Raw genomic sequence first — 12,976 nt, forward strand, 5'->3', positions numbered from 1 at the left:
AAGTGAAGACATGTATGGCAACAACGAGTTTGAGTGCACTTACAGAGTAGGCAAACTTCATGAATTAAATAAAGGAAAAGAATTCCAGCAAAGTGAAGACGTACGTAGGAACGCTGGACATCAAAACGCTAATCTGGATAGAGAAAACTACATGAATTAGCTCTGCTCCTGGGAATAGTATTTCAGTCAACAAGAGTACCCCATAATCAGTAACGGAAGTGAAATCAATAAATAGATGACAATGAGGCCTGAATGTGCTAGTAAGTCTTAGATGATGATAAACGTACATGCACCAGTAAAGCAAACGATAGAGGTAAAGAAGTAGTCATCAAGTACACGGCAAAAGTAGAGAAAATCCCTGAAGGGGATGTTAAAATTTTAACAGGTGATTTAAAGTTACAATTAGGCAGATAAAAGAGATTTAAAGAAACGACAGGCCAATACCCAGCACTCAGATTCACTAACAAGATTGCGCAGAGACTGGTTGAGCTACATCACCAACACAGTATGAGGATAGAGTCAAGTCACTTCAAGAAAGAGAGAAAGAAAACCGAGTCTCTGAGATAGCCGGTCAAATGCGTAGAAGAATACTAGATCGACCATGTTACAATCACAAGGACGACAGAAAAATCATCACTGACCAAGACACGAGAGGGGCAAACATATACTGCCACTATTCCTCCAGAATTAAAATCAAGCTGACGCAAAATGGAATGAAAAAGAAGGCGATGCCACAGTTAGATATGAAAACTTAAAATCAGGAAGGCTCATAGATAAATGGGAGGAAGAGACAGCTCCGACCTGGGAAGAATTCGAAGAGGAGGTAATCGGTAAGGAGAAGGAAAAAATTTCTCTGCTTAAAAAGGAGAGACATCCATGGTCGAATGACATACGCGATGACAACATGAAAGCAACATACAACAACTGATACAGAGACAACACAGAAGTTACGAAGGACCAATTAAAAGGGATAGAAGAAGATTTTTGAAACTATAACGCGGGACACTTCTATAAGACATTTAAAACCATATTCGTAGGGTATCAGCCACAAAATTTGTGTTTCAGAAAAAAGATAGAGAACTGGCATTGAACGACAAAGAGAACTGCGAGATACTGGCGAAGTACTCCAGTGAACTACTGAACTATACTGAACTGGTAGTGCGATTGCCAAGGAGACACGAGAAATGATAAGTCAAAAACACCAGATGAATTTGGGATCAAGAGAGAAATTATGAAACTGAAAAACGGTAAACCAGCAGGTTTACTTAGCTCAACTGGGCGGACCGCAAAATGAGACGCAGGCCCGTGAAGTGACGCAGGGGGGCTCACGTCAAATTCCTCACGGCACGTGAGTCACGGCGACAATCATCGCAAGTTGGGTCGCAGTTTCAATACGCAGTTTTCTGAGGAACTTTGGCTCTGGCAGAGATGGCGACTACTTCTGCTATGTTAATAGATATAAGTTCAGATTCGGGAAGAGTATCTGATGAGAGAAGCCCTTGCTGTCGCCAAGGCTACTGTATATATAGCGAGAAGTGGGCAAATTGCATTATTATCAATTAACAGAAACCGTATTTTCGCATACAGACATTAGCAGAAACAGAATCCTATTAGTCATCAGGACTATGCGACAAAAAATCGATTTAAACTGTGCTCATAGAGATATGGAGGGCTACACGCTAGTAAGGAATGATACTGTAAGGAACCTAGGCATCTTTTTTGATAACAATGTCAATGTAGAATGTTAACAGCGAATTACATTGCAACGTTCCGTTGGCCACTTCCTCCCACTTCTCAGCTTTCAGATTCGTTTTCAAGTAATCTTCATGGCTTGTATCATACAGAACTTTGCGAACACGTACGGCTTCAATTAGCTTTCCTCCCATTTCGAACTACCAACAGGCAGAACCACCGTGAGCCTCGCAGTAAACTGCGTACAGGAGACGGCGGTCCGCAGGGTCACCAAGCGCAGGAAGTGCGTCACGTCACGCTGCGCTCTAACGTGTGCAGCACCATTCAGTTGTGTGGTTCGCAAAAGCTCACCGTGAGTCGCCCTGCGTCACCTAACGGACCTGCGTCTCATCTTGCGGCCAGCCAAAGGAGCTGCGCCGAATACCATAAGGAAAACAACAAATATAATACAAGACAAATATTGGACCGAAGTAATACCAAAAGACGTGAAAGACATAGTTATGCAACTTCTATATAAGAAAGGGGATAGGACCAATGTGAGGGATATCTTCACTGCCCGTCTCACAAATTCCGCCACAGTGACTGCTACGAGGGCTATGACGAAAGTTTTTAGCAGCCCATAAACCGTAAGGCGGAGGACAATGGGGTTGTTTTCATTCGAAAGAGCGATGTTTTTCGACCTTGGGACGTGCGTGCGCAGCCCCTTGTTAGCGGTGATCCCCCCCACATCGTGGTAAGAAAGCACAGGCAGTGCTGAGTCAGAGACGGTGCAGGATGGAGCTGTTGCGCCATGATTTTTCACGATTATAAAAAGGCTTTAAGTGCCGAAGAATGCCATTCTTCTTTGCTGCATGTTTTTGGTTAAGCTTCCCCTTCTAGGGCCACAGTTGGAAATTGGTTTCGCAAGTTTTCGAGGCGTCGGTAGTCAATTAAAGATGAACCTCGTCCCGGTAGGCCAGCAACAGCTGTGACTCCTTAAAACATTGATGCTGTGAGGAAAATGAAGATCCACATCTTACATTTTGTGACACTAATGGGAGCCTAAAAAAAAAATGGTTCAAATGGCTCTGAGCACTATGGGACTCAACTGCTGTGGTCATTAGTCCCCTAGAACTTAGAACTACTTAAACCTAACCAACCTAAGGACATCACACACATCTATGCCCGAGGCAGGATTCGAACCTGCGACCGTAGCAGTCGCACGGTTCCGGACTGCGCGCCTAGAACCGCAAGACTACCGCGGCCGGCGGACCTTAAATATTGGATCAACAGCAACACAGACCATCGCTCATAGTCACCTAGGCCTTACTAAGAGATGTGCCCATTGGGTACCACATTCCCTGACAGAAAGCCAAAAGGTCGTTTCATGTTCGAAAAATTCAATGGAGGGAAGTCCCAAGACATCTAGAATATCGTCACAGGTGATGAAACGTGGGTCTACCAGTATGACCCTGAAACGAAGCGATAGTCTTCTGTGTGGTGCTTTCCAGAGGAGGAACCATCCACAAAAGTTCGATGAAGTCGGAGCTCTGGAAAAAAGATGGTGGCAACTTTTTTCACAAAGATCATGCATCTCACCTCTGTGACCTTGGACACCCGTCGTACAGTCAATGCTGAATGGTACGTGAACGATTGTCTTCCAGAAGTCATCGCCACATGGAAGTCACAGCATCCAAAGTCCAAGAGTGGGCACCACCTGCTGCATCACGACAAAGAATCTGCGCACAGGGTTGCCAGAACGATGGACTTTCTGGAGAAGGAAAAAGTGGAAGTGTTACCCCATCACCCCTATTCACCTGACTTGGCCTCCTGTGACTTCTTTCTATTCCCTAAGACTAAGGAAAAAATTCGAGGGCAGCGGTCTTCATCAGATGAAGAGGCCATTGCAGTGTACGAGAGTGCACTAAATGACATCCCAAAAGAAGGTTGGACTGACACATTTTCTAAGTGGTTTCAGTGAATGGAAAAATGTATACATGCTAATGGAGAGTATTTTGAAAAGTTGGACTGACACATTTTCTAAGTGGTTTCAGTGAATGGAAAAATGTATACATGCTAATGGAGAGTATTTTGAAAAGTTGTAGACGTTTTTCTGCAAATAAATTTTTTTTCACACATTCTGCTGAAAACTTTCGGCATAGCCCTCGTACATACGAGATAGTTTCAGCTAGGAACCAAGATAGGAAAAAATCAAGCAGGCTTCAGTTCGGGAAGATCCTGTGCTGAGCAGACACTCATTTAAAGACAGTTCTTAAGTACCAGCGATGAGAAGCAGAGAGACCGTGTGCTCCTTTGTAGATTTTAAGACGGCATTCAACTCTGTAGAGCATCACTAATCCAATATTGTTATACGTGAAAATATAGACGCTTTTACCAGTTTTTATTTCTTTCTTTACTTATTTACTTTTTTTTGAGGGGGAGTAGTGTCGTTACTCTCTTCCCGTATCTCTTGGATCCACGCCTGGACTCACTAGCCAGCACGCTCACCATACATGTTGTCGATCAACCACATCTGAGACGCGTTAGTAGGTAATCTGCGCATCACGGTTCCGTAGCAAGCAGTATGTATACTTTGTGCATTCATATGCTCTTGGCGCGGGAGGAGATTATCCAGTAAGATACAAAGGATTCTTCGGATCCCATGCCACCATGTCTCGGCGCCCTGATTGGAGTCCATAGTGGGACTCACACCATACTGCACAGAGATGATGTACAGTTATTTTACCCCCATAATTTGTGAACTGCCACCTACCAAATCCGTGACATTGTCCATCTCAGTAATAGGTAATTATTCTTGGCGTTGTCTGCCTCCGTAGCGTAGCGGTAGCGTTACCGCCTACCACGCAAGGGGCCTGGGTTCGATTCCCGGCAGGGGACTGGGTGTTGTGTGTCCATCATCATTTCATCATCACTGACATGCAAGTCGCCGAAGTGGCGTCAACTAAAAAAGACTTACAATACGGCTGCCGAACTCCCCCGAATGGGGCCTCCTGGCCAACTATGCCATACGATCATTTCGTTTCATTCTCGGTGTTGCTGCCACTATCGTCTGTGCATTCAATGTTTCACATCCACGTCAAAGAAACGACTAGTCATTCTTCATTACAACAGCTAATAAAATGCTTCTCATTGTACTTGATTTCTCGCGTTTTCTTACGATTTGAAATTTCTGTTACCAGTGTTGCACAGTAACCCTGGCCCCAGCTGAGCTAATAAATTTTCCAAGCTATTCCTCGACACAGACGGTAAAAGAAGCAAGACTACCGACTCAGACAGCGTGTCACAGTCGTGATCTAGAGCACATGAAGAGTGGCAATACTGCAAAAGCAGGGCAACGCTCGTAAACCATTTCCACAGGGCGAGCAGAGCCGTAGAGAGAAACGCGAACGGTGCAGTATAACGGCAACGAGAACGTCGTTCTGTAAACTCTAAAACATGGAGTAATAACATCCAACATCTGAACTCCCCCCCGCTCCAAGGCGTTCTAGTACTGATAAACGCAGAGGCCGGTAAAAATGCCCGTAATTGAGAAGCGGCGATGGGGACAGGATTCTAACACCTCTGGGTAAACGAGGGCAAATGGCCACCCAACCTACTACAATGACGAGACGTCTGCCTTTAAAAGCCTCTGTTCCAGACATCTTTTCCTCAGTGTCTGGTCATTCCATCTGTATCACCGATCCCAAAACAATGACAGGCTCGCTAGCTATCTGTTTGACGACTCTAATTGGTGCCGGCTGTGGCTGGACGTCATCACTGCACATTGCCGCTACCGACGGGCCACAGCCGTGACTCATAGGAAGCGGACTGACTGGGCCTTCCTCTGGCGAAGGGCCAAAGCGACTGACTGCAAGCTGCCACCTTCTGTTTGCTGGGTGGACTCCTCACTGTCACCTCCTCGGGTCTATCTGTACTGAAACTTCCTGGCAGATTAAAACTGTGTGCCCGATCGAGACTCGCTCTCGGGACCTTTGCCTTTCGCGGGCAAGTGCTCTACCATCTGAGCTACCGAAACACGACTGACGTCCGGTCCTCACAGCTTCGGTAGCTCAGATGGTAGAGCACTTGTCCGCGAAAGGCAAAAGGTCCCGAGTTCGAGTCTCGGTCGGGCACACACTTCTAATCTGCCAGGAAGTTTCATATCAGCGCACACTCCGCTGCAGAGTGAAAATCTCATTTTGGAAACATCCCCCAGGCTGTGGCTAAGCCATGTCCCCGCAATATCCTTTCTTTCATTCTGCAAGGTTCGCAGGAGAGCTTATGTAAAGTTTGGAAAGTAGGAGACGAAATACTGCCAGAAGTAAAGCTGTGAGGACGGGGCGTGAGTCGTGCTTCGGAAGCTCAGATGGTAGAGCACATGCCCGTGAAAGCCAAAGGTCCCGAGTTCGAGTCTCGGTCGGGCACACAGTTTTAGTCTGCCAGGAAGTTTCATATCAGCGCACACTCCGCTGCACAGTGAAAATCTCATTCTATCTGTACTGCCTTCCTTGCAAGATGCCGCGTCCGCCTTCACAACGGCTATCCGGAACATACTGTGGGTACAGGCGTAAGCATGTGTCCATCTCCGAGAGCGGTAAGGCCCATTGTATCCCTGACCTGCTGCAAGCTACGTGAGCTGACGGAACGATGTATCTTGTATTCGTCGCCTAGTTGGTTGGGTGGTTGGTTGGGTTGGAGATTAAAATGATTGATCTACAAGGTTATCAGTTCCTTATTCCTTAGTCACACATTTCTTGGATTAAAACCGCACGCCAAACCCTATCACCTGAAATCCGTGGAAGGATCAAAATGCGTAAAACTATGTGCGTAAGCATACTGAAGGGAAAAAGAACGAAAGTAGCAAGCCAAAACTGAAAACATTAACTAAAAGGAAAAAAAGCGGTAGAAGGCGTTAAAACAATACAGCAGACTGCCTGGCCTGGCTGTACGCAAGAATGAGAAAAGGATGAGCCAGCCACTGTGCGACACACTAAAATTTCCAGACTAAAAACACAAGGCAAGAGAAACACACATGGTGGAAAGACTAACACCAAGTCCAATAGACAGCGCCAGAAGGAGCGATAAAGAGTTAAAACTGGGAGATAAGGCTAGGCGCCCAGCCTCAGACTAAGCGATAAGAATCCCTTTCTCGGATAACACTTAAAACTACATCAGCGGTTGAGGAATTGACACCTAACACAGAAGGTAGTGGGTCAAGGAGGTTAAAAGACCGTATCAGAGCGGCGAGATTGGGACAGTCCAACAAGATGTGGACCACTGTCAATCGAGAACCATAGCGACTCTGGGGTTGGGTCCTCGTGACGGAGGAGATGACCGTTAGCCAGCCAAGTATGGTCGCTGCAAAACCTGCAAAGGGCTATGAAGTCCCTGCGAATGACTCGCATGGATGACGTCCACAGATGCGCTGTCTTCTTTATAGCACGTAATTTATTAAGCATAGTAAGGGTATGCCATTCGCTATTCCACATCCCAAAAACTTTACCTCGTAATACTATCGGAGATCAGTTTCCGGTGTGCCGATCTCCAGAGTCTGTTTACTGGCAGCCTGTTTGGCCAGCCTCTCAGCAAGTTCATTTACTGGGATTTTGACATGTCCTGGGTCCAAAAGAAGGGTACCGAACATTCACGTTGTTCCAGGGCATAAAGAGACTCCTGGTTAGTCCTTACCAAAGGACTGCGAGAGCTGCACTGTTCGAGAGCTTGTAGGCATTCCTCGCCTGTGCGCTGGAGAAGACAATATTCAATGTAGAAATCACGTTAACAAAACGTTATTGCAGATACCGCTGCTTGACTGATACCTTTTGCGCGCAAGACAAACTCTCAGCTACCCTCGGAGCTCAGCCACCAACACTTGGACGTCACCGCCTTACCTGTCCTGCCTCAGTATCCACTGACATTCCGACCCATGGGTGACTGCTAACCAGTATGAAATACAATTAGCCATAATTTTTCTTTAGAATACTAATGCTCCGGTTGCATATGGTATTATGTCTTTTCCCTGCACAAAAAAGAATAGTCAAGTTATTAAATGAAGTACTTTCATTGAGAGTGACATAGTTGTTTTTAAATACATTAAGGCATGAAACAAAAGCACAATACGCAATATTCAGTTGCGGACCACCACAAATATCTTTTTAATCTAGTATAAAAGGAATTTCTAAGGGGAAGAATTGTGTCCCAATGATTATAGTGCTATTTAAATTATATAATTTGGACTGTTTGTTCATGCCCATAAATAATTCTCCTATTAAGTTTGCTGTTGATGATAATCAGCTACCATTAAGACGTCTCACAATGGAAATAAAGGGAGTGTCCAGCAGCTTTGCAGTACAGTTTTTATCGAGGGCTAACCGTCCATTTATGCTTTCGTGAAATGCCTGTAATGCATAGTAAATTATTTTCCCACCTATCTTGGCTGAGGTATCTTCATCATGAGGAAGTTTTCGATCACTTCGGTCATTTTCGTCTGTCGTTGCTTGTCTCTCAAGACAATATTTTCCACACACTTCTCTTGTAGCGTATTATTTATGATGCTCCGTCAACATTCTGCCACATACCGTAATGTTATTCCAGTACGGAATTAATCGGAAAAGAAAGGCTACCGTCAAACTAAAGACTATACAATTTCTTGTTTCTTTTTGTAACTGGACTGTGCACATACATTCAAGAAAATGATAAAAGGATATTGTTCTTGTGGAAACCACACTTCTTGTTAGATGTTGCAGATAATTTGTCGTTTATTTAGCTGCAAAGAAATTTATATCAAAACTAAACTAGCATATTACTGTGTGAATAGCAAGATTGTAGGTAACGGAGGTGGATTGTATTAGTACCATGTTCCAACGAGAAAGGGGTGTTTAACACCGATCACTGTCTAACAAACTTCTTGAGAATACTAAAAATGAATAAAGTAAAGTCTGAGATTTCACTCTGCAGCGGAGGGTGCGCTGATATGAAACTTCCTGGCGAGGACGGGGCGTAAGTCGTGCTTGGGTAGCTCAGTTGGTAGAGCACTTGCCCGCGAAAGACAAAGGTCCTGAGTTCCAGTCTCGGCCCGGCACACAGTTTTAATCTTCCAGGAAGTTTCAAAGAAAAGTCTGTTCCTGAGAAATAAGTGGAGGAGCAACGACATTCTCAAGAACAAGATCCCCTGTTGGTACAGCAATTGTGACAGCAAAATGGTTTAAATGGCTCTGAGCACTATACGACTGAATATCTGTGGTCATCAGTCCCCTAGACTTAGAACTACTTAAACCTTCGAACCTGCGACCGTAGTGGTCACGCGGTTCCAAACTGAAGCTTCTAGAACCGCTCGGCCACTCCGGCCGGGAATTGTGCCAGCAGTGTAGTGCCCTGGTAGCAATACATATACTGATGACGCAGCAGAAGCTGCGTTCTGTCTATTAATAATGTGTCCATGTACACGTTGCTGCCCGATAGCATTTTTCTTTGTTCTGTAAATGGAAACATAGCTTATTTGATCAGTCCTTTCAGAACAGTTGTTGTGAAACTATTTATATGAAACATTATTCAAATCCGCTTCTGAATTCCAAATTGTGTATTTATGATTGTTTTCTATCATTAGATTAAGGTGAATGCCGGGATGGTTAATACGAAAAGGATTCGGCAGCCTTCTTGCCTCATCTCTCTCTCTCTCTCTCTCTCTCTCTCTCTCTCTCTCTCTCTCTCTCTCTCTCTCCTCCCCCCTGTCACACACACACACACACACACACACACCCGCGCGCATCAGATACACAAACGAATGACAGTAACGTTATCTGTAAAGGATGCTTATAATTATGTCGCTGCTACTGGGATAGCTTAGACGCAGTTTATGCTACATATTTATACACCTTGAAAGGTGCAGCAACGGTCTCGTGAGAAATACTTGCGTGGCGCTTGACAACATCAGCGAAATGAATTATTACACCGATGTTATTTCTTTCTCAGATTTGATCTGGCATCACGCAAGCATGCTACTCGAAACCCTTGCTAGACGTTTTCAAATTCAAAAGAAACGATGAAGATGAGCGTGAAGATAAAAACCCATGCGCTGAAATCAAATCTACGACAATGAGCGATTGATTGGTGTCGTAATTCTAGCACCTGAAACAAATGCTACTGTTAGGAGTTTATCAGGTTTTCAGCAACGTTTCGACGAGTGCTATTATATTATCATCGTTTTTAGGGGGGAGGGGAGGGGGATCGTCTCTAGTGAAGCACAATGAACCGCCTTTCCTTTACGACTAGCTCATCCGGCAAAAAAAACACCAGAATTTTGAAGTAGTCCCACTAGCCAGGAGAGACAAATGCAATGTTCCTGAACATATTCGTACTTGTCCGAACTAATCTAACGACCTGATATTACTCACCGTCTAGAAACTGAGTCTTAAATAAATCTAAACTCTGGTGGCCGCTGTCACTGAGTAATACACGTCTAAAGCAAACGAAAACAAACAAAAACACATACAAAAGATATAAAGCAGCCACCCTCATTCCTGATCTATTTCGTAAAATTATCAATTTTTCCTACTTATTTCATTTTCACGAAAACTAATGTAAATAATGCAACGATGCACTTATTTCGGCGTTTACTCCAGTTCATGAATTTTATCTAGCGTTAAGAAAACACTACACTGTTTATTTTTTGTTATTTTTATACAGCGCAGTTTTTCTGTGGTGTTTTAGAATTTTTCGTCTGATAATAACAAATCTCGTGTTTATATACAGCCACTGGATCATCGCATGCAGAGTGCGTAATTATGTAACCTTGCACAACTGCTTACTGAATGTTTGCACACATTGCTTAGTGCATGATTTGGCTGTTGCTACCGTGAGATCACGTATTTAAGATCAAAGTGACATGAGAATACAGTGCGCAGCACAATTAAAGGGTCACTTTATCGAAACCGAGTAAATCTCTCACTGCGACGCATATGTTTGAAATTTGGCTCAAAGCTGCCTACAGACTTCCTCTGTAACGGTGCAGGAGAGTCACGTAAGCTGTAAGATAGGTCAATAATGCCACATCGCCATTAGGTTTCACCACAACTTCCTTTTGGACGTGTCACAAGATGGGGAGGCCGTTCCGCCGCTTCTTACCCACATTTCATCCCTTCTTTTGATGCCCCTGCGATAGAGGTCACAACCGCCACACTCAGCGTTGAAATGACGTGCTTTTCTTGAAGGTGGCTGGACGGATGATCAGTTTCGACATGGAAAGGCCTCAGCGGGTGGTATAAAAGTCGTCAATGAAACCACCCCTTCCCTCGGGGCGTTCATTCTTACACATTTGGTGATCGGAAACGAGAGTTAGGAGTGCGATGAACAATAGGACCACGCTATTGACAACTTTCGATGCTGCAGAGACACCTAGGACAATTCCATCCTTTTTTAAGGACATCGAGCTGCTACAAGGCCACTGACCTTTGGAGTGTAGAACATCCGCAGTTTTTGGTTAGGTTTGGTTAGTGTTGTTTAACGTCCCTTCGACAACGAGGTCATTAGAGACGGAGCGCAAGCTCTGGTTAGGGAAGGATGGGGGAGGAAATCGGCCGTGCCCTTTCAAAGGAACCATCCCGGCATTTGCCTGAAATGATTTAGGGAAATCACGGAAAACCTAAATCAGGATGGCCGGAGACGGGATTGAACCGTCGTCCTCCCGAATGCGAGTCCAGTGTGCTAACCACTGCGCCACCTCGCTCGGTCCGCAGTTTTTGCTCTGGTATAAGGAGTGAAACCACTAAGGACCGTTCAAAATCAACTGACGAAATTTGAAAGTGATCCGAAGCAACGAAGTGTGCTCATGCTTTTTCAGCCCCCCTATGGAATAATCGTGGAGGGGGTAGAGGGAGGACACATGTTGCATAGGGTCCCTCTAAGAGTCCCTCAATATAGCAGCACCCTTTTTGCCACCCACTGATCTTTGTCGAGCACCTACACCTGTACAGAGGTGATCGTAGATTATTAGGCGAAGGTGTGACAGGCAACCATTTCGACGCCTTTCAGCTGAGAGGCGACGCCACACGAGGGCTGTGAAAGCATAAACACCCTTTGCTGCTTCGAATCACCCAAATTTTGTCGTATGGTTTTGAGCGGTCTTTGTTTGGAAACGAGGAGAGGTGGTGCGGCACGTACCTGCGATCAGGCTGGCGATGATTAGCGGCAGGATCATCAGTTTGAGGAGGCGCATGACCAGCTCTCCAGGGTACGCCACCAGCATCACAGCGTCCAGCCCCAGCTGGAGCGGCCGCAGCGAGAAGCCTGCAACAGCGCCGCGGCGGGAGCCCCATTACACCAGAGGAATGTTGACATTTGTAAAGATATCGAGAATCCTATACATTTATATTTAAAAAATTACCATTATCGTCTCTCGATATATCGGAAAAAGTACCGGCATATCGATAAACGGTGGAAATAATTTCGACGTACATGCCTATAAAATTATCGACTGCACATTGTAAATACACTTCCGGTTTTAGAGCTGTATACCTAAGTAGTAAGTTAACATTAGATATTCTGTAAATCAACAAGCTATCAGCCTGCCTACCCCCCTTAGAACAAGAACTGAAAGGAAAACTATGCACGTTAATGCTTGGCGATAACCATTTAGCTAACGGTTACAGCATGCAGTAATATGGTATTGTGCCTTACGGCAGGTCTTGTCATGGGTTAAGCCTCTTCCACTTTTGTGTGTCCATAGCCAGTCTTTTGATTTCTGAATATTTGTCTCCTTTGATATTGTCCAGCATCTGATATCTTCTTTTCCTCTTCCCCTTTTCCCCTCCAACATTCCTTCTATTCCTTCCTTCAATAAATAGTCCCTTCTCAAACAATGTCCAATCTAGTTCCGTTTTCTCTTTCTGATGACTTTCAGCATGTTACTTTCTTCTCCAACTTTTCTTAATACTTCCTCATTCCTTGCTTTTTTCCATTCTTCTCCATATCCACATCTCTAATGCCTCCAATGTTCTTTCATCTTCCTTCATCAATGACCAGGTCTCCGCACCATATAGTGCAACGCTCCAGATGTAACATTTGGCAAATCTTTTCCTCATATCTTTGTTCAGTGGTCCACAACGTAATTTCTGTTTTCCGTTGAATCCTCCTTTTACCATTGCAACTCTTTTCTTAATTTCTGTTGAGCAATGCATATCATCCATTATTACACTTCCCACGTAACTGAAGTTATTCACTTGCTCTATTTCCTCTATTTCTTCTCTCCCATCTGACACATTCAAAAGCCTTCTCAAGATCAATGAACACAACATACACCTTCCTTTTC

At 44.6% G+C, this 12,976-nt stretch overlaps 1 protein-coding gene across 3 annotated transcripts in view; it reads right to left on the reverse strand.

The window, feature by feature from the left end:
• Positions 1-12,976, reverse strand: part of LOC126278987 (excitatory amino acid transporter) — a 355,583-nt gene that overhangs the window by 108,532 nt on the left and 234,075 nt on the right. For all 3 annotated transcript variants that reach the window (XM_049979292.1, XM_049979293.1, XM_049979291.1), the window contains one exon: positions 11,830-11,955. In XM_049979292.1, coding sequence (XP_049835249.1) covers positions 11,830-11,955 — 126 coding nt within the window. The remainder of the gene's footprint in view (positions 1-11,829; positions 11,956-12,976) is intronic.

Source organism: Schistocerca gregaria, chromosome 6 (assembly GCF_023897955.1).
Source record: "Schistocerca gregaria isolate iqSchGreg1 chromosome 6, iqSchGreg1.2, whole genome shotgun sequence".
Lineage (NCBI taxonomy): Eukaryota > Metazoa > Arthropoda > Insecta > Orthoptera > Acrididae > Schistocerca > Schistocerca gregaria.